General features: G+C 42.6%; 1 protein-coding gene across 5 annotated transcripts in view; it reads right to left on the bottom strand.

Moving 5' to 3' along the window:
* Positions 1-20,623, bottom strand: part of LOC117267086 (rho guanine nucleotide exchange factor TIAM2) — a 136,789-nt gene that overhangs the window by 103,426 nt on the left and 12,740 nt on the right. For 2 of the 5 annotated variants that reach the window (XM_033642728.2, XM_078174996.1), the window contains exons 3-20: positions 10,928-10,972; positions 10,361-10,522; positions 9,679-9,835; positions 9,417-9,544; positions 9,043-9,222; positions 8,877-8,956; positions 8,252-8,372; positions 7,640-7,771; positions 7,308-7,417; positions 6,823-7,016; positions 6,623-6,723; positions 6,108-6,221; positions 5,717-5,873; positions 5,254-5,384; positions 4,853-4,994; positions 4,706-4,753; positions 4,365-4,571; positions 894-4,259 (exon numbers count right to left, since the gene is read on the bottom strand). In XM_033642728.2, coding sequence (XP_033498619.1) covers positions 2,278-4,259; positions 4,365-4,571; positions 4,706-4,753; positions 4,853-4,994; positions 5,254-5,384; positions 5,717-5,873; positions 6,108-6,221; positions 6,623-6,723; positions 6,823-7,016; positions 7,308-7,417; positions 7,640-7,771; positions 8,252-8,372; positions 8,877-8,956; positions 9,043-9,222; positions 9,417-9,544; positions 9,679-9,835; positions 10,361-10,522; positions 10,928-10,972 — 4,191 coding nt within the window. In that variant the 3' untranslated portion in view covers positions 894-2,277. Of the gene's footprint in view, positions 1-893; positions 4,260-4,364; positions 4,572-4,705; positions 4,754-4,852; positions 4,995-5,253; positions 5,385-5,716; positions 5,874-6,107; positions 6,222-6,622; positions 6,724-6,822; positions 7,017-7,307; positions 7,418-7,639; positions 7,772-8,251; positions 8,373-8,876; positions 8,957-9,042; positions 9,223-9,416; positions 9,545-9,678; positions 9,836-10,360; positions 10,523-10,927; positions 10,973-20,623 lie in introns of those variants that run through there. The other 3 variants (XR_013493341.1, XM_078174995.1, XM_033642723.2) reach the window with 3 other exon arrangements.

Here is a 20,623-nt window from a genome sequence, read left to right as displayed (position 1 = left end):
AGATGCTAAATCCAGAGCCGAACTGTGACAGATTTTTTTTTTCTGTGTGTTAATGTTTGGATTAGCAGGCTAAGCTCAAGTGTAATTAGAGGTAAAGGCATTATGCGGCACATTGTGCTGCTCTTCCATTGTTTTTTTCGCTGTAAAAATAAAAAGTGCTGAAGTGGCATCGCTGTGATGTAGGCGACTGTTTAAATAAATCCTCGAGGTTGTGTTTTCTGACACTGGCTGGGCCATAAATGAGTATAGGGAAGCTCTGGGTGCTAGCATGTGCTGTGTAAGCACTTTCTCCAGCTGTACTAGCCGGGTCTCTGTCAGTGCACGGCGGAGGGGGGTAAAGCAGTGGCCAGCATCTTCTCCTACTTCCTCTACATCTCCCTCATTTGTATATTTCCTCCTTACCCTTTTGTTCTGTTGAGGCAAGTGCCAGATGGCTGCTGCTTTATATGTTCTTCTTATATATAGGAAGTGTCCCTTGTGAGAAATGTGCCCTTTGCTTAGATTCAGCAGATTATGCAAGTGCTTTAGTAGGAGGGCATTTGGTAGTCATCTACACCTTTATTGCTAGGTGTGAAATACAGTATTGCAGTGTTTTGACAGTGTGGGATTGACCTTTGTTCGGTGTCTTGGGTCTCATGGGGGTTTTTTGCAAGGTGTTTTTCAACTGCTGGCCTCTATTCTTGCCTGAAAGTAAGTGAACTGAAGTATTACCTAAAGAAAAGTTTACAGTCTAGATAATTTATATAGTTAGAAACTAAGAAAGTATAGGATAATTATCCCAATACACTGGTTTAAACGACTGTTATCTATGTTTGAAGCTGCAGTGTTGATGTGTGTGCAGGAGGTCATCTGATCAGCCTGAGTTAGGATTCATGACAATAAGAGGTGTAAAAACTGATGCACCTTCAACTTTTATTCAACATCACAACTCCTGTAGTAGACATTTGGTCTGAGAGAACAGCAGACTATGGATTTCTAGTAGTATGTCTCAACAGAAAAGCACTACAAGTATGAAATGACAAAAGAGAGACACAAGAAGGTTAAAACATGGCTACAGGCCTGCATGCACAGAACGATGGAGTATATAGACTTGTTCTCCTCTAGGTGAGTGCTGTACAAACTGCCCAGCTACCAGTCAAACGGTAGGCCAGTCAATTTCTGTGCAGGTAGCATTGTGTTCATAGAGCTGTCTGAAACGTCTGAGTTGCGCGCACAGTCTGGTGTACATCACACAGTAGTGTTGGGTAGCATCATCATGACACGACAAATCCATTCAAAAAGGCACAATCCCATTCTCAACAGTCACCCAGCAAAAGCTTAGGGAAACATACAGGCTGAAGTCATCAGAAACTAAAAACTACAAGTCCCACGGTTGCATCCAACAAAGTGCTCTGTGGATGGATGGTATAGCAGCAACTTGAGTTACGAGAACATCAAATCGACTGAAGTGACAGCACCCAATGTGTACGAGCCTGTAAAGCAGTCTTAGTTTCCACTGGTCCTGGGTCAGAAAACAGTCCTAAAGCATGTGTTTTTAAACAGACAAAGCATGTTTATTTCAAACTAAAAACAATATGCACCCAACATGTTCTTTTTCTTCCCCCTGGCATGTAATTTTCTGTTTGTGTTCACTGTATAATTGGAAACAAATTACAGACATTTTATTTTGGGGATACATTTTCATGTTTTCATTTTAAAAATGTTCATATTTCCCAATTTTTATCAGCTGTACTGGTCTAACTGTATGCAGGCTATTGGTTCTGCTTGGAAACAGAAAGCATTGTAGGACACCACAAAAGCATTCACTGGAAACTTTGCAGCAGCATTTTAAAAGAAGAGGAGACAGAAATGGGGCCAGCAACTGCCTTGTTCAAGTATCGTGTGTAACGGTATTCAATCCATTGTTGAACAGCCAGGATTTTTTTACTCTCTTCCATAGGAAGGTCAAAGCGTATTTTCCCCATATACAATTGAAACATTTTGGTAGGCAATTCAGTAAAACTCGCCAAGCTTAGATTAATTAAAATGAGTGGGGTGGCATTACAACTTAAAAAAGGAAATAAAAACACAAACAAAATTGTCTATCAATAAATCAGCTAAAGAGCCTTCTATTTAAGTACACTGGCATTTGTGAGAGATAAAATCATTTGTTATTGGTTATAAGACAATAACTGATGTGAGTCAGTATTCGCCATGTCCCGTGTGGTGGTTTGCTGACATGAGTACAGAGAAGAAGAGACAACTTTACAAAATGATCTTTTACCTACTGAGTGATGATTATGTCCCCTCAGTGTCTGTGACAGTGTCTACCACTGGCTGACTCGCAGCTTCCTCCATGGGCTCACTCTGTTCATTGTCTACGTCCTCAGGAGAGGCAAGCTGCTCTTGCTGCTGCTCCGGTTCACTTTCAGGGAGCACAGACTCAGGAGAGGGTTCTTCAGTGGGCTCAGGAGAGAGCTCGGGGGAGGCCTGAGGTGAAGACTCGGCCACAGCGCCATTGTCCATCCCAGTTCCATTGACCCACCTGGGTTGAGGTGAGGAGGCTCTCTCTTGTGACTCCTCCTCCTCCCCCTCCTCCTCCTCCTTCTGCGGGCTTTCCTGCTCCTCCAGAGAGTGAGTCGTCTCTTCAGGGGGGCTGACAGATCGCATGAAGGCCACAGGTGAGTCCTGGGATGAGGCCTCAACCAGCGGTGAGGCTTGGCTTGGGGTCTCAGTGTCTGGAGAAGTGGTGATTTTGGAGGGGGACTGAGCTGGGGACTGGGCCGGGGACTGAGCCATGGGCTGGGATGGTGATTCTGTTTGTGGCAGGGTCTCACGCTGTGGTGACGACTCAGACTGGGTGGGAGCCTCAGTCAATGGGCTCTGACCTTTGTTGTCAGATGACCGGTCAGGTGATTGAGCTGAAGGTGGTGACTGTGACTGAGGTGTCTCAGATGAAGCTGGGGTTTCTGACTCAGGCTCGGCCACAGCTGCTTGGCTCTGTGATGGAGGTGGAGACTTGACCTGAACTTGGGGCAGCGGCTGATTCAGACCTAAGAGAGGGGGTTTGGCCTGAGCTTGAGGCAGGAGTGGGGACTGGAATCGGGTCTGAATCTGGGGGTTTAATTTGAGTGGTGCAAGCAGTTTGCCTTGGTTCAGGGTCAGGTTGGGATTAAGAGGTGGAGTTGGAAGCAGAGGTGTAGGCAAGGGGAGAAGAGGTGTCCAGCCCCCACGTTCACGTTCCCTCTCTCGGTCTCTCTCTTTGTCACGGTCTCTGTCGCGGTCATGCTCCCTGTTGCGGTCTCTGCCTCGCTCCCTGTCTCTCTCCCTCTCACGTTCCCGATCTCGCTCTCGGCTGTGGCGGTTACCATTCATCTCCCTCCTGAAGTCAAAATCTCTTTCATCTCTGTCTCGTTGCCTGTCCCAAGGGCGTCTTCGCTCATCTAGGTCTTGATGTAGTTCACTGTCAAAAGGTGCTGCGGCACCACCACTACGGTTCCAGGCCTGTGGCCCCCCAGCAGCTCCAGCATTGCCCGAAACCCCAGATGCTCCTGCTGCTGTCCCAGGACGGTTGTCAAAGCGGTTGGGGAAGTTCTGCCCAGGTGTGGGCCGCTCCTCCTGGAAGCCTTTCGGACCACCTGGGGCTTGCAGGCCTCCTCGCATGCCATCTCGCTCATCAAAGTCCCCTCTGGTCTGGTTCCAGCGGTTATCAGGAGTGAAGCCTGCAAGAGCCTGCAGACGTCCCACTAGGCTGGTTCTGGCTGGCTGAGCCCCAGGGGTCTGGAGCAAGGGAGGCCTGCCTCCTCCACCCCCTCCACCACCTCCTGCTCCACCACCACCTCCAAGGGGCTCCCTATGCTCTGGAGGAGGGGTTCTCAACAGGCCTGTACTCTGCTTTTCCATTGGAGGGAAGCGGTAGTCCTGGTCTTTACCCTCATCGGCTCCAGAGGAAGACTCATCTTCTGTTTTGGATACATTTTCATTGGTGAGGGTGGGGGCCCGGTTGAAGGGGTCGAGCTGAGAGAAGGGAGCCCTGGCACGAGCTTGAGCCTGGAGGGTACTTTCAAGGAGGCCAGCAGCCTGCTGAACGGACCCTTGCTGCATGAGGAGTGGGAAACGGGCGGCAGCCCCAGGTTGGAGGAGGTTGGGTCGCACATCCAGAGGCAGCAGGCCAGGCATTCTCTGCCCAGTCAGACCAGACTGATGAAGCTGGTGGGTGAGCGAAGCTGTGGGGTGCATGCCAAGGAGGCCCATCCCACTGCGGACTGCATTTTGCATGCCTGGAGACAAAACACAGTGACAAATATAAATGTTAACATTCAACAAATAACCTTTGTAAAATCTATTAATCTCTTTCATGCAGGAACACATTAGCAGTGCCTCACCCTGCAGTGTAATCTCTGCAGCAGCATCCATACCCTCTGCAGACTGTGATGTTTTCTCATTGGTGGCTTGCTGAGCTTGGACTCCCACTGGGTTGAACACACCGGCCATGAAGCCGCCAGGGATGGTGCTGGTTGGAGGAATCATAGCACCAAATGGTGACTCCTTGACACCTTCTTGGCTGGTTACCACTGAAGGCTGCACTAGAGCTATAGATGGATACAGGAGAAAGAAAATTTAACCCAAGCTAATAAATTCAAACCAAGTGCTTTGAAAGGATATTTCAATTTTTTAAACCACATGCACAAATTAGTTATAAGGAAAGCATGTGATAAATACTCACAAGTAGCTGCTGAGACCATGGCTGCTGTCTGTGCTGCCTGCATGAAACCTGCACAACAGAAGTTTTTGTGTGTAAGCTTGTTTATTCTCTGTAGGTCTGATTTATATTATTTATATAAATCTTTATACGATCCTTTGTGTCATTTACCTGGCGGAGGCTGTGAGGCATTGAAGCCAGCCCTTATGAAGGGTGGCGGTGGCCCGTAGCCTGGCGGGGGTATGCCCATGGTGACAGGGAAGCTAGGCGGCACCAAACCGACTGCACTGGGAACAGCCTGGGCAACTGGGAGCTGAATGAGAGAGGTATGGGAGAGTGCAGTTGCTTAGTTACATGGTACACAAGTTCCAAACCATGTTCCAGCAGTCTTTTAAAAAACCCACTGCTCTCTGGATGTATATCACATCACAACAGTCCTACGTGTTGCAACGTATAATCTGTTTAACAGATTAGCTTTTCAGAGAAAATTGGCAGAAATCAAAACTGTGAACCCTTTGTTCACTGCGTTGTTTACATTCTATCTATATATTGACACAGACCCTCTTCAGTACCTGTACAGGCATCATGGTGACCTGCTGGTTGAAGGTCTCCGTCTGGGTCTTAGATGCTGCTGTAGTCTCAGTGCTTACTGGCTGACTTGTAACTTCCTTCGCTGGCTCGGCATTCTTGGCTGCTTCCCACTCTGCAGAAACACACATCAAGATGAAAAAAAGTTACTGTCGTCCAATTCTTTGTTTGGATTTGGGAGTTTAGCCCTGTCTTCATTTTTCTATGAGGGTGGGGGGTTCCCAATGGGATTTCTTAAAGGATTTAGTGCATTAGCATTACAAAACAAACAAGTGAGGGAATGGGGTAGAAAACAAATCCACTTAGATGATTAAATGCTAAGAACTGCCTGTGTTTGGATATCTGCGTTATGCTTTCATCATGTGTGTACAAACCTGTCTGTGTATCCTCCTTACATGAGTGCTTGTGGCAAAGAAGTGAATAAATAGATGTATTGCTTTTTTTTACCGTCATTAACAGTCTCCTGGTCGATGATTCCTCCCTCAGCAAAGCCATCCAGGTCATCCACTTTCACCTTCTCCCAAGGTATGTAGGTGACGCCCAGGTCGACATCCCAAAACTGCTTGTACTCCTGTTTTACCCCCTTGTTTAGAGCCCACGCAATCTGGACACGGACACACACACACACACACACACACACACACACACACACACACACACAAGAAGGTCAAAAAATAAAATTTTCAAAGTCATTTCTGGGAGCACAAAGGGATCCATGTACCTGAAAAGCTTAACTGTCTCTGAGGTTTCACCATTAGAGGTCAATGGAAAATTATATTAGAAGAAACCACAAGGAGAATGAGAATACAATCAATTAAATTATAAAGGTAATGTGCACCTTGATGATTTTAGAGCCAATCTTAAAGGAGCCAGTGCTGAGCTTCTGGCGGGCACGGTACGCATCCTGTCTGTGGACCATACAGATGTAGGCACAGCCTCTTGGAGGGATCATCTGCAGGGGGGACGGACACACACACATACATACACACACACACACACACACACACACACACACACAACCACAAATTACATTACATAGGATGTGGGAAGGTTAAACAACAAGACATGACCATACAGTGCAAAATGACAATAGACTTAGATGTGTGATTGATGAGAAATGTTTCAATGAAAAAAGGAGAGAGCCTGAATGTGTAGAACAGATGAATGAAAAAGAAATAAGCAAGATAGAGGGATTGAAATAGAAATATTGCAGACAGATAACGACAGCTGGAGGTCACTATATGTTAATGAAGTTCATATAACAGATATCATTTTAAGATTGTGGAGATCAACTGGAACTGATAACGTGCTGTAACTAAATTACAGGGTTAGGAGGGGCAGAGGTCTACTTACATTTATGGACTCAATCTGCCCAAACTCTTCAAATAAGTTGGTGAGGTCTTGCTGTGTGGCCTTTTTGTCCACCTGACCCACCCACAGAGTCGTGCTGCACACTGAGTACGGGTACAGGGGGAAAAAAATACATTCAAAAGAAAAGCACTGACAGCAAACTAGGAACATACTCTGATATAATGACTTTCACAGTGACTGACCACTTAGAGTCTTGGATCGAATAGGAGGCAGTCCTTTCTTCTGCCTCTCCTTTTCTCGCTCTCGGGCACGTCTTTCACTTGAGTAAGACCGTGATGACTTCCTCTTGCGGTCTCTGGAGCGTGACCGTGACCGCTTGCGGTGTTTACGTTTCCGTGAGCCAGAGCGGGACCTGGACCTTCTCCTCTTGGGCGACCTATGAAGAGAAAACACCAAAACCTTTGGAAATTTGTCCAGACCGACTTTATGTCACATTTGCCACAACACCACAGGCCTCTCTTCTTTATACATAAACATATTCCAGTAGGAACCAGTTTCTTATAGTTATCGTTTTCTTCTCACAGTGCTACTGCATTGGACCTTCAGGGCAGTCAGCATTTTTCTAATGAGGTTAAAAGATCATCTTATACAACAGACAATTCAGCAATATTCCAGGCATATTTAGAACACATTACAAAATGAGACTTCAGAAATAAGTGGGACTGACCTAGAGCGCGACCTTGAGCGTGTTCTGGAGCGTGCGCTTACAGTCTTCTTCTCCTCTGCCTCAAAGATCTCCTCCTCCATACCATCTGGGCCCTCATCCAGATCCATGTCCTGAAAAAGACAGAGTCATTTCAACACCCCTCTACACAGAAATACAGGGCAATGTAGACACTGGAGTAATTACTATCAGATCTAGGCATATAGCTAAATAAACATTACCTAGAACAGTCCTTGTGTTGAGGCATTCATTTCATTTACAAAAATTATTAATAAAACCAAGGTATAAATGAATATAACATACAGTTCTGGTAATGGCCCACTTCCCAGGCATACCTGCTGCTGGTTGTCTATGGAATCATCCACTTTGTTATCTGGCTCAGGAAGCTGTGGCTGGCTGCTGCTCTGAGCAGTCGCAACTGAGTTCTCTTGCCCAAAGATTGAGTCCTGCCCTTCTATGTTCATTGCCTGGGGGGAAAAAAAGTGGTGTATCTATAATATATGCTTTATTAACAAGGCATCTAAACAAGCAAGTCTGAGCATATTCATCAATGACTGTAAAAAGAAAGCCATTTAATTTTTGCTTTTTTGAGGAGCGTGCCATGTTTTGGCATGTGAAGCATTGTGTGTTGTCTGGGGATGGGGAGTTAGTACTTATAGGTCAGTTACTGCTGTGTTGTATGTGTGTGGTCCCTCTGGGCGAGTACTAAGTCCACTGGATGTGCAGGTAAAGCTAAACGACTTGATCTGACTGCAGATACTTGTGTCATCTATTTGCATCTATTTTGTTTGTTAAGCAATTCAAGTCATTTGGTACGATTAATATAGCACAACTTGGAATGAAAAACTATTAATCTGTTAAACCACGTCAAACTCATATACACCATCAATCCTGAAAAACATTCTTTGGAAAGCAGACATCTGTGTTTGTACAGTGTGTGTAGCTACCTTCTGTTGGTGCTGCTGGTGCTCTAAAAGCTGCTTCTGAAACTGTTCCAGGTTCTGCTGTTGTAGCTGCTCAGCCAACTGATGGAAGAGAGAGCTGTTGATGGGCTCCGACACCATAGGCCTGGAAGTGGTCAGCAGCTCAGTTAGATCAGTGGTGGTGGTTGACACAGTAAAATGACTCTGGATCCATTTTATGTAGGGCTGTACCTGACTCAGAATTATGTCAGTCAAATTGTATTGTGCTGTTTATTTCGAATATTCCACTATTCCATTCTTTCTTCTCCATATAGAGCTTGAACTGAGTTCTACAGGACAGTCAGGGTGACATCGACGCTCATGTAATATAATGAACAAGCCAAGTTTGCCCTCTGAGCTAATGCTGGCTAACAAGGCTAATGACGGATCGGAAATTTGCAACATCACATCTGACCGACACTTTCACAAGGAGCGCTCACTCTGCAGATACATCTGGGAACCAAAACATCGTACACTAGAAGTACACTACACACTGACTGACAAAAATGCTAATAATGCGAATCTTAAACCTTTAGGAGACGGCCCTACTGTTAAGTTAGCATTTGATTGGGAGGCATAATAGCCCGATCATAAAACACACTGAACTCACAGCTGAGTTGATGAAGAGTCCTTTTTAGATTCTTCACCACGTTCTGAATCATTCCCAAAATCAAAAGGACCCAGAAGCTTCTGCAAGTAAAAAAAACAACATAATCAGAGCAGGAATCAAATGATGCAAGGATTAAGAAACTTTCTGTTGCTGACTGCAGCATTACCTTATTAAAAGAGGAGACCCTCTGTTCCAGGGGGTTGAGGCTGTTGGCAGTAGCGGCAGCAGTGAGTTGAGCTGTTAGAGCTTGCAACTGCACCACCAGGCCGGCATCCAAGGCCTGCAGCAGGGACGGCTGGGGCTTCTGTTGCTGCTGCATCTGTAGACTCTGTACCAGCTGCTGCAGCTGCAACAAGTGGTAAGTATTTGAGTATTTGATACATTTCAACACTAACAGCTACACAAACCACAGAGGCTACTCAAGCAAAAGCATTGTTTTACTGGATATAAATATTCTTAAAGATGATTAGTTACCCATAACAAAACAGTTTCAGTCTAACAGTTTGTTAACTGAGATGCTGGGTGGACATGCTCACTAACCTGTTGTCCCTGGGGACTCTGTAGGATCTGTGCAACAGCAGCCACAGTGTCTGTGTTGGTAATCTGTGAAGCCCAATCAGGCAGACCCTGGACTATGTTAGCTGGGGTAGCCGGGGTAGCTGGGGTGCCTGGACACACACAAACAGAAGTGTTGTAGTATAAAACCATGAAGTAAGCACACAGTTGTGCTCAAAACTCATCTGACCACATAAAAGTGTGCAGTTATGTGTGATTCACTCTACTTGTGTGTACTTTGACTGACCAGGTGTAGTGTTATTGACTGGAGCAGCACTGGTGGGCATGACAGGTGTGACGCTGGGAGGGGGGATTCCTGCTGCCATGTCCAACAGAGGCTGGATGATGTCACTCTTGAAGACCGCATTCTTTTGCCACAGGTTCAGGACTCGCACTATCTTACTCTGTAGACACAGATAAAAGATGACAAAAGCAAATGTTACATAATGGTAAAATGTTAAGACACTGTGTTTTGGGACAGGTGCATCCTAAAACCTCACAAGGCCAAAAACTATTCATTTAAAAACAAAGGTATGATGGTTTGGTCTGCAATCCTTACCATATTCCTGATTTTTGTTTCTTTAAATATGCCATCAACTTGGCCTTCAGAGAGTTGCATCTCTCCTTTGTCATAACGTTTAAAATGTATAATTCCCTTTTAACAGTTTATTAACAATTCATGATATGTGTCCATAATAATATGGGATAAAAACAAATTGCCCTACACACATGAAGTGACAATTCACTCACTTCATCAGTTGCAACATTGAAATAAAGTGAGCCCATAGCAATCCCTGACCTATTCCTCAAACACTGGTTCCTGTAAAGCTGAGGCATGTATCAAGGGTTCTAGCATCAACTCTCCTGAAACTATGACAAGCCACAAAAGTCACAGAGAGGAACACAAAACCTATTAAAAACTGTCTGACCTTATCATCCGAAGGGCAGCGGTACAGGTGCTGGAACGTTGCGATGATATTCTTGCTGAAGCGTGGGGCAAAAACATCCTTCTCCGTGCCAAACTGGTGCCGCGACTGTCTGACAATTGAGTCGATGACGTACAGCCCAGGGACCTTGTATTCTGGTTTGCACTGTTGGCACAGAAACAAATAGCTGTGTTAGGATAGTTTAATAACTGTGAAACAATCTGCCAAATTACCTTTAAGCATTACTTAAGTGATGAATGTACCTATTTACAGTGCTACACTTGAAGTACACCACAAGCAACTTGTGAAGTAGTTAACAGAACACATTAACCTTGTTAAAAAACACAATTGCAGATGTATGGACATCGCTTTTACACTAAATATATATACCATTAGAACTGTTTTCCCGCCTCAATTTACATGTCCATTGAGACTGGTTTTAGAAAATCTAACTTTTGACTGAATTCACCTCATCAGCAAAAAATATGTATAAATCTTGCACAATCACTATCTTGTAACTCCCAAAGTTCCTGCATTTGGCTGACATAACTCATATAAACTTTAACCCACCTTTTGAATGAACTTCTCCACACTCTGGACAACATGCTTGTAGAACTGAAAGAGAAGCAAAGGAAAGGGACCATTTTGAGTGACTTGAACAGCAGTATGTCATAGAAGAGCTCTACAACAGTGGAGATAAAACTAAAGCAGCAGCAGCTTTGATTAGTTAAAACCTGAGAAAGGAACAGAAAATATAGACCTGGGCTGTGAAAATGAATGTTTGTTCTTTTATGTTGAAACATTTCTTCATTTGCCCTACCTGTGCCTGTACCTACCCACCTATGACAACTACACTGCTTTGCGATCGCAAAGAATAGTAAAAACTGCATTATCATTTCATCTTCCTAATAAGAAAAAGCAATTACTCCAGGCTGCGCATAATTACTTTCTTAAATGGGTAATAAACAGCACAGTAAATATTCCTCTAAAAGTAATGAGGAAGATTAACTTGGGAACCAGACAAATCTGTGACCCAAAATTTTATTTGCTCTGGCAGGTATGTCCGGTCACCCTCCCATTCAAACCGATTTCCAGCAACCAAAACCTGACCGGCTTTAGGCCAATCACAACCTACCCCAACCCTTATTAGATAAGGGGCAGGTTTGATAATATGACTGTCAACTTGCAGGGCCTTCATGCTTTATGCAAAATACATGATAATGTCATTTTTGGCCCATGCTCCCTTTTGCCAGAGACACTACAATAAGCATAAAACTAGCTTAGCAAAAAGGAGCACCACTGAGGCTTTATCACAAACAACCAAGATGGTTCCAGTGGATGTTTCTGTTGAAGAGTTCATCCTGTCCTGTTCACTACGCCCTGTGACCAAAACAGTCAAAAAAGTCTATCTATGTCTACTACTCTCATACACATTAAACAGAAATTCTGAAGTGCTTAGCCCAGTTAGCTGGATTAGTCAAGCTCAAAGGAAAGTTAAATGTGTCTAAAAGTATGCAGACATTGTTCAGCTGAAGCCAGGTATATCATTGGAAACAGCTCAGACATTTCATTTACGGCAGCATCATCTGAATGTGACAATTTGCGGAATGGCACAAAACAGACTGGAAGGCGAGTCCTTCTCCCCACAGCTTCATGTGGATATTATATTTGTAAGTCTGTTGCGCCTGCTCTGTATAAATGAGCACAAGCTGCAGTTAGAAGTCAGAATCTTATGATGAAGCATTAGGCCTACATTTACACTGCTGACACTGGTGTTAAATATTACTTTTCATGACAATATTCCAGTATTTGAGTGTTTTAAAAGTTACAGTAAGATCTAAATTGAACATTTACATGGATAACATTGGTAGTGGTGGCCTTAGCAGAATGCCTAGTGCACAAGCGGTTAGAAATGCTGAAGAAAAGGAACCAACGAGGACAATAACAATACATCACAGAACAAAAAGTACTCTACTAAGTACGGCTTGTTCCAGCGAGACCTCGTCTATTCACTGCCGTTATTTCCAGTACTACAACAAAAATTCAGCATCCACCTGTGTGTATGTAAGCAAGTAAGAGAGACGAGACATCTCAATTTCATGAAACAAATCTGAAAGACCAAGATGTCTGACACAAATGATCACCACAATAAGATGTTCAGTCTACAGCCTTGCTTGATTCAGTCCTTGAGCTCTTAAGTCAAATAGGACAATTAAAATATAAAAGGTAGCCAGCCAGCAAGAGGTGAGTCGACAGCTATTAACTGACAGCTGGCAGTGTGGGAGCTGTCCAGATACTGGACCCTTACATTACAGGCCAAGCAAAATACTAGCTGAAGACAAACTGGTTACCACACATATTGATGACCTACTTAAAAATGTACTATTTTGCAGTTGCAAGGTGGGATGGGAGAAGGAAAAAGCAGGGCAGGCCGCACCAAGTTGAAATTTATAACCACAAAAATAGCCAATTATCATGGAGCTTCATTTTTTTGAGGTCTATATCATGTTTCCCTGCAGCCTGGGGGCTGGGAACCTCTGCTGTAATCTATAAAGCTGTGCAGACTCTGCACAACTTTACAACTATAACACAAGGCTTGATACATTTTTGTGTCAATAAATGGTCTGTCAATGGCAGGAAATGTATATTTCTATTACGTACCATGGATAGGTTAATATAACAATGATCTCTATTTCTCTACCGCTGTCTACACATGATTAGCAACTGAAATCCCTTTGTGTCAGCCTGAGCCATTGCTTGCCTATAGAGGGAGATGCTGCTGAACCTTAGAACAGCACCACCCTGGCTGACCATAACTACACTTGTCTGTGCCCCTACTGCTAATACTTGACCTTATTTTCATCTGACTGATAAGCTTAAAGTATTTGGGAAAGAAATTATATAAACTAGATAGCCCTCCTGAACTCTCACGACTCACTCTGTTCTAAGGCTCTGCAATTAATTGTCTGGTGATCGCGATTACGATTTTGAGGTCAAACGATTTCAAAATTAATGAAATCGAGGGTAAACGGTTTTTGATCACGGACGCCTGAAGGTTTTTATTTTGTCTTCTACGGAAGCCACACATGCGCAATACCGCCCCTCCCCTCCTCCTCTATTCACTCCACGGGCCTGTTAAGTAGGTAAACTACGAACAATGTGAGGAGATGGTGATCACGGATCACAGATTTCAAAAACAGCGTGCGGAAAATGGCAGAGGGAGAGCGAGAGAGGTTGGTCTGTGTCTGTTAGTGTGTGTCTGTGTGCATGTGTCTGTGTGTGTGTGCACATCAGGGCCGAACTCTGCTGTGCCCGATACAGAGAGTAGAGGAGAATTGTAAACGTGCGACCATGTAGAGACAGAAATGACATGCCGTCATGTAAACAATTTAAGTCATCACATGCGCCGCATAATTGTGATTTCAATTTTGACCAAAATAATCGTGATTATGATTTTTTCCATAATCGAGCAGCCCTACTCTGTTCCCAGAGCATCAGCCAACAACGGTAAGACCAATGGACATGTTAGAGAACCTAAGACTTTTGGAAGTCAAAAGTGTGTGGCGCAGGTTCACAAAACATGTATGGTGATGCACAAAAATACTAAAATCTAAGCCTCAATGGTGGGTGAGAAAAGCTTTGCTAAACCTTTATATATTAATAGACACAACTAAAACATTACACATCTATCCTCTTCATATTACAGTCAAAGCTAACATGGCTGTTTGCCAGGCTATTTTTGCATCTATATCTGGAAGGATTTTGACTAAGAAGGCTGAAGCACTACATATTTTGATTGAGACAAATAAAGTACAAACCAACTGATGCTGTCTGGTGTGGCAACATAGTCCAAGTAAAAGTTCAAGTTCTACAATTAGCCAGTAGATGGAGTCAGAGTACAGGAGACCTTGAAGCCAGAGATTAGGGTTCTTTATCAGAGGGACCATATGGAGGAATATGGTCATTTTAATTATCAAAGTTGAAAAGCCACAAATATAAAGTCTGTCAAGCAACTGCAAGCATGCTCATAACATATTATGTAAGCCTAGGATCAACATACAGGCTGTGAGGTGTTACTGTCAAAATCAAAGTTTACTTTTGTCACAAATGCATCCCAACTGTCAAATCATTTGCATTATTACTGATGGTGCATAAATATTACATAAGATATGTTTAAGCACATGCAATTTTGCTTATTTTAAAAGCATTTATCAAAAACTACAACAAAAAACCCTTTGTGGAAATCTGTTGTCAGCATCTTTAACACCTTGCACAGATCTCTGAAGTCGAAGCAATTACAATGTTTTTAACTATGCACACTCAAAGAAAACGGATTAGCTCACAAAAAAAGCATGACCCATGCTTAGGAATGGCAATGACTGTAATACACCATTGACAAAATTAAAAAGTACCTCTAATATCCCACACAATTTACACTTGGCTACCCTTGACACTATGTTGCAGTAATATTTTTTTTATTTCATCTGCTTTAGATGCACTAACAAGCATAATGCAGCCTAGATTCAATAAGAGCATCTCACTTTGTATGCCATTTAACTCAGAGCCAGCTGTGTGTCCCCAGTAAGGCTTGCAGTGACAGAACATTAACAGTATCAAAATGGATTTGTGTCAAAACATATTAGCAACACAGTGTTGGAAAAAATGTCAGCTGCATCAGCCAACTTGCTAGTAAGCAGTAAAACCTGAAATGCTGTCACTGAAAACATCTGGAACTAATAAGTAAAGAGAGGACAGACGCCTTGAAGCTAGGTACGTGCATGGTTGGTCACCTAGACAATAAAGTGTTGCTATCCTCACTTGTCGGTACAACCATTACTAGACTGTTAAACTTTTTATTCAAGATACCCTGAGGAAAACGAGAGGAGTTTGGATCTACATAGCAGGCTAACCAGACCCTCTGATCATCAACGGCTCTCCCTCTCCCTCTCACACAAACACATATGTGCTTTCAGACTCAATGGATAGAACTGTATGCACAAAAACGGCACAAGTCTGTGCACGTATGTTCAACGTGGAAAGTATGCCTGAGCCTCTCACATTCACTTGCACCAGCTGGATGTCTTCTTGCTAGGCTGAACGAGAGAGGTGCTTTCGGGTGCACAGGAGACCCCGACAAGCCTGGACCTATATGTGTGTGTTTGTGTCAATTTGTGCGCATGCCCATAGATGAGAGTTACCGCATGCATGAGTGTTTATGAGAAGCGATGAGGTACATTAAGTACAAAGTGAATCAATTTCATTTGATAACTTTCATTTAGTGCTGTTGTCATGTTTTGTTGTAAGATGCTTAATGTTCATAATGCATGGTGCAAAGTGCCCCACAATTCAGCTGCATTTAATATATGATTTGGTCACAGTAATTGTGATTTATGATTTCAAATGGCTCTTAAAATATGCACAATATTTGTTCCCGGCAGTGTTTATTAACCTTATTGATCAAATTCTGCTGATTTTTTGAAGTTTTTCGAGTGTTTTCTTCCTTCTAGACTAGTCAACTAGTGCAAGTTTACACTTCTGTTTAAACGTCAAGGAAATTAGTCCTTAGGAATATTACTACATGAAGAGGCTTTAAAGAACGCAACTTGATGACATCATTAGCCTTTAACAAGTACAATGTATACCCATCTAAACACAAAGTATCAGTGGTCCCAGTAAGCCAATTAAAATATGATATTCAACATTGCCCAATATTTACAGACAAAACATAGCAGCTTGACAACAAAAAAGGGGTTTGAAATGTTATAACTCAGTGTCAATTAAAACGGGCAAATCACACTATCATAATAATGGGGCTGGAAATGATTTCAAAAGCCAACTCAATCTAATCTGAGAGTGGAGTATAAAGACCTCACATTCTATTTGAACTGTAGACCACAGAGGAAGACAGTCTGTATTTTGACCTCTTTAGTATTATGGCTTTCACAGAACATCTTACGAATTACAACACTGCTGTGATAGATGCACTGAATCAATGTAGTTAAGGGCACAAGTACAATAAACATCAGAAAAAGCCTAAATTCTCTTGCTGAGTATTAAGGCTCACCATATGAGCATAAATCACAAAGTTTGATGAGATATTTATAATAATGTTGTTGTAAATGTGGTCATACAATCAGAAAATTAATGTAAATCAAAAACTGACATGCACTGAGAATTATGTTTTTAATTCCCAGACCTTAAGAGGGTACTTCGCTGATTTTTAACCAGCGTTGTTCAGTGTTGATCAAGTATAAACCATGACTATGATATGGAGTTGCCTTTTCTTCGCCTCAAATGTTTCCAGAAACATGGTTTAGCATACTGTGTAACTGTGAGAGATCGAGATCATGTCTTGCCAGCCAGCCACCATTGTTTCAAACAGACATGTTCGCATTATGTCCCCCATTATTGGTCTGGTATGGTGCTGTACATTCTGGTAGTTGCAGGTCTTCTCCCTCTTGGTAAAAAAAATGCCCTCTGGTTCTGTAGCACCAATTTCAAAAGCATTTGCATCTTTCTACTGCATAGACAGCATCCTATTATTAAAGGACAAACTTCCCAGTGGTGAAAAACTGCTGGAAAATATTGCAACCTCACTGGGCACAGGTATGCTTCTCTCACAGAAGGGAAGACACATGCTCATACACTAGTTGCTGCAGTGTGGACCTGTCTCTTAGCAACTGATCTAGCATATTGCACAGCCTGATTAAGTGTACAAGGATAAGAACAACTTTGCAACAGTTGTATATCTGACAAATAATTATGAAAAATAGCACATCAGCAATATGTTTACCATTAGAAAGACACAAACACATTGGCTACCTTTGATGAACTTGCGGTTTAGTATACTTATGTTAAGTGTTATAATAAGAAAAAGCACATGGGAGGGGAAAAACAAGCACAGGTAACAGCAAGCCAGGGTTTTGCTGTCTGATAATTACCAATTCCTGACCCAAAAAAATATGAATAAGTCCGACATTAGGATTGTAATCCACTGAGAATTTTGCCAGTCATATCAGATTTGACTGTTCAATATACATGTATATTCGATGATTCGCTTTTTTCCCCTATATAAAGTGTTCAAGTTTAAATGAGGTTTAGTGGGACATTAACTGTGACGGGGTATTTATGTAATATAGTAAACAAACTAACTACACAAACAATAGATCAGAAATGCGCTGGATATACAAAAGTCAAAGACTACCGTATTAAGTGGCTCTGAGCTGCGAGTTTACCACTTGTAAGTCAGAGGCAGAAGATAATGTTATCACACAGTCACAGTGCAAAGTCTCTCCATCTCTGGGCCACTGCAAAGTGTATAAAAAGTTGTCTCAAAGTAAAGAGCACCCACCCTGCAGCCTAATGTGGAGACAAACATGTCCCCAGACGAACACTACACAGCACACTGACTGGTAAAAGCAAACAAACAGTAACAACAAAAAACACTACTTAATGAGTGAGGCAAACTCAGTCAACTGAGGGAGGCTGGGGCAGCCCTATCCAACATACTTAAATGCCTCCGATCACATTTTTTGGTGAAAATAATTCCCTTTGAATTGTATTTAAATAGGTTAATTTCTCAATATCACTTTGTTTAAAATACTTTTATTTATTTAGTTTTTTCAATAAATGTCTTGGAGAAATAGGCTAAGCCAACCCAAAGGATCTGTATCAGGGCCGATCTAGGCATATTTCAATGGCTCATCAGCTAAAGTAATGCAGATCAAAATCTGATCCTTTCATTACTGCACTCTGCTGTAATTTGTCCACCTCAGCCTGACCGGGCTCTCCAGTGCACGATCCCACTGCATGAGCTATTAAAAATTAGCAAGTAAAAATGAAATATTAATTCGGCACAGTGGTGACTGACCCTGAGTTCAGACAATGAAGTTGGAAAGACACACATATTCACAAAGCTCCAACACTAATGATTTTCAGCAATGCAGTGTAGAAAACATTTAGCTGTAGCTTCTCATTTAAGCCGGTGCTGAGTGTTACTTTTAGTGGTTAAAATGACAACTGTCGCAGGTGGTGAGCCATGTCAGCTGTCAACAATTAATTCCATCAGTAACTTGATGACAGGCAAAGTTAAACTTGGCTGTTGTCTGTTTGTGTGCTCTCGTTGACATTACTTGTCAAAGACAGTTTGTGAGCCAAAACCTCCAATCTGTAACATCAGGTTCACAATGGCAGCTGAAGCGCCCCATTTTCTTAACTGTTGTGCAGCTACCCTTCAGCAGTCGCCTGGCTGCTTACACCAGTTGTTTCTATGTGCCGGTCAGCAAGCGATTGTGTCTCTGCTCTATTCTTATCACACATAGAGAGCTCTGTCTGCTTGTGTGTCTCTGTGTGTCTAGTCTCTTTCGCTCTCTGTTCAGACACATTTGACAATGTGGAAGCATGGGATGCATATTTTGTCATTTATCACAAAGAGATCATTTATATCATATCTAATATAACCTCTGTATCATTTACTATACATTTTGAGAGTGTCTTCCTGACAAATTTGCCCACGACTTGCAGAGAAAAAAGACGATATGCTTAAACTATCACTGCAGATTGCGAGTCAGCCAGGGTGCTTAGTGCAGCGTCCAGTGTAAAATGCCCAATCAGTTGACATTGGCACCAAAAGCAAGTAGGCAGCGCTTCACAGAAAACTGGTGCACTTCGCTGCGCTTTCTTGTCCAATGTAAAACTTGGCATAACACCACTGTAAAACCACAAATGAACTGAGTGTTTCTTTAGTTCAAACAAATCCAAAAGAATGACACATCTACTTTCTAGTGGTGTACATATATATATATATACATACATACATACATACATACATATATATATATATATATATATACACATACATACATACATACATACATATATATATATATATATATATATATATATATATATATATATATATATATATATATACATACATATATATATACATGCAATCAAACGTCACTCTCAACAAACCCCTAGCCAGTTGAGGTATTTATGTGTTCTATCTCAAGCACACCTGAACTAATGAAGCCCTTGATTAGTTGCACCAGGTGTGCTTGAGACAGGGGGTTGAATAATTTTGAGACTGCAGTAGTGATTGAAAGTAGCATTTTGCGTTGAATTTGAATAAAACCCATGGTAATATTAGTTTTATTAAACTATTTCAACTGTTCTTGTCTACTTTGTTTATTGCAAACATATGAAAAATTGTGCATTTTGACAATAAGCCTAATATGCAATGGGGGTTGAATAATTTTGATTGCAACTGTAGCTAGTTGGTTCGTCGGGTAGAGGTATTGATACACAATAACCAATAAATCCGTAGTAACTACATTAACTTTACATCTACGGGTGCTGACTCGAAACAAAGACAGATAAACTGAGATGAGCGAAAAGGTTAACACCTTTCAAAGCTACATGGTTGACTGTGATAGCAGTTACAAGTTTTAAGTGCCATTATAGACAAGACGACATAAATCCCCATGTTCACAAAGGTGTTTTATCCCACATAAAAACGGCAGGCACTCCTCAGGAAGCGCCCAGAAGGGAGTGTTTGAGAGGGCTTTGACTTCGCTTTCAAGTTAAGTTCTGAACTTAAGCTTGTTGTAGCCTTAACAAGGCCTCAACTAAAAAGTACTTGATCTCTGAATTCTAATGGAAAACAGAAAGACTGTTTAATGTTTATTGTTGGGAGATGTTTATCTATACTACGGTTGGGTCGGTTCTCAGTAATACCAATTCGGTTCGGTACTCCGTCTTGGACCGTTTTTTTTTTTTTTTTTGAGACCGACCGGACCACATACTTGGGCGGAACGTACGCGGAGCAGACTCCGGAGGTCCGCCCGGTAAAAGTGGACGTCTGCAATCCCTGTGCGTGCAAAGCACAACCGCGCGGACTCCACTCCGCGCACCAGTGTCACACAAAAGACTGCTCGGCATGTATTTTTCACATCGCGGGGATTTTTCACGGACATTTTTACAGGAAACTACAACGCAGAAGTGCGCTCGACTATGGAAGCCCGAATGACTGCGGACATTCCGACATTCCTGAGTCCACTCCGCTTATAGTACGCCCGAGTCTGTGGGCACCTGTGTCTGCCTCTTCGCCAAGCGCACAGCGAGCAGGAGAGAGAGAGGGATGGGCGTGGGGCAGGGACTGAGCTAGGGGGTTCGAGTGCGCATGCGCCGAGGCCTCTACTGTAGCCTGGGGAGTCGATAATGGCGGACAATTTAGTCTCGAAGAAATCAAAGAATGCACCACTA

The sequence above is a fragment of the Epinephelus lanceolatus genome, chromosome 15, assembly GCF_041903045.1.
Source record: "Epinephelus lanceolatus isolate andai-2023 chromosome 15, ASM4190304v1, whole genome shotgun sequence".
In the NCBI taxonomy this organism is placed as follows: domain Eukaryota; kingdom Metazoa; phylum Chordata; class Actinopteri; order Perciformes; family Serranidae; genus Epinephelus; species Epinephelus lanceolatus.
This window is presented reverse-complemented; position numbering and strand designations above follow the sequence as displayed.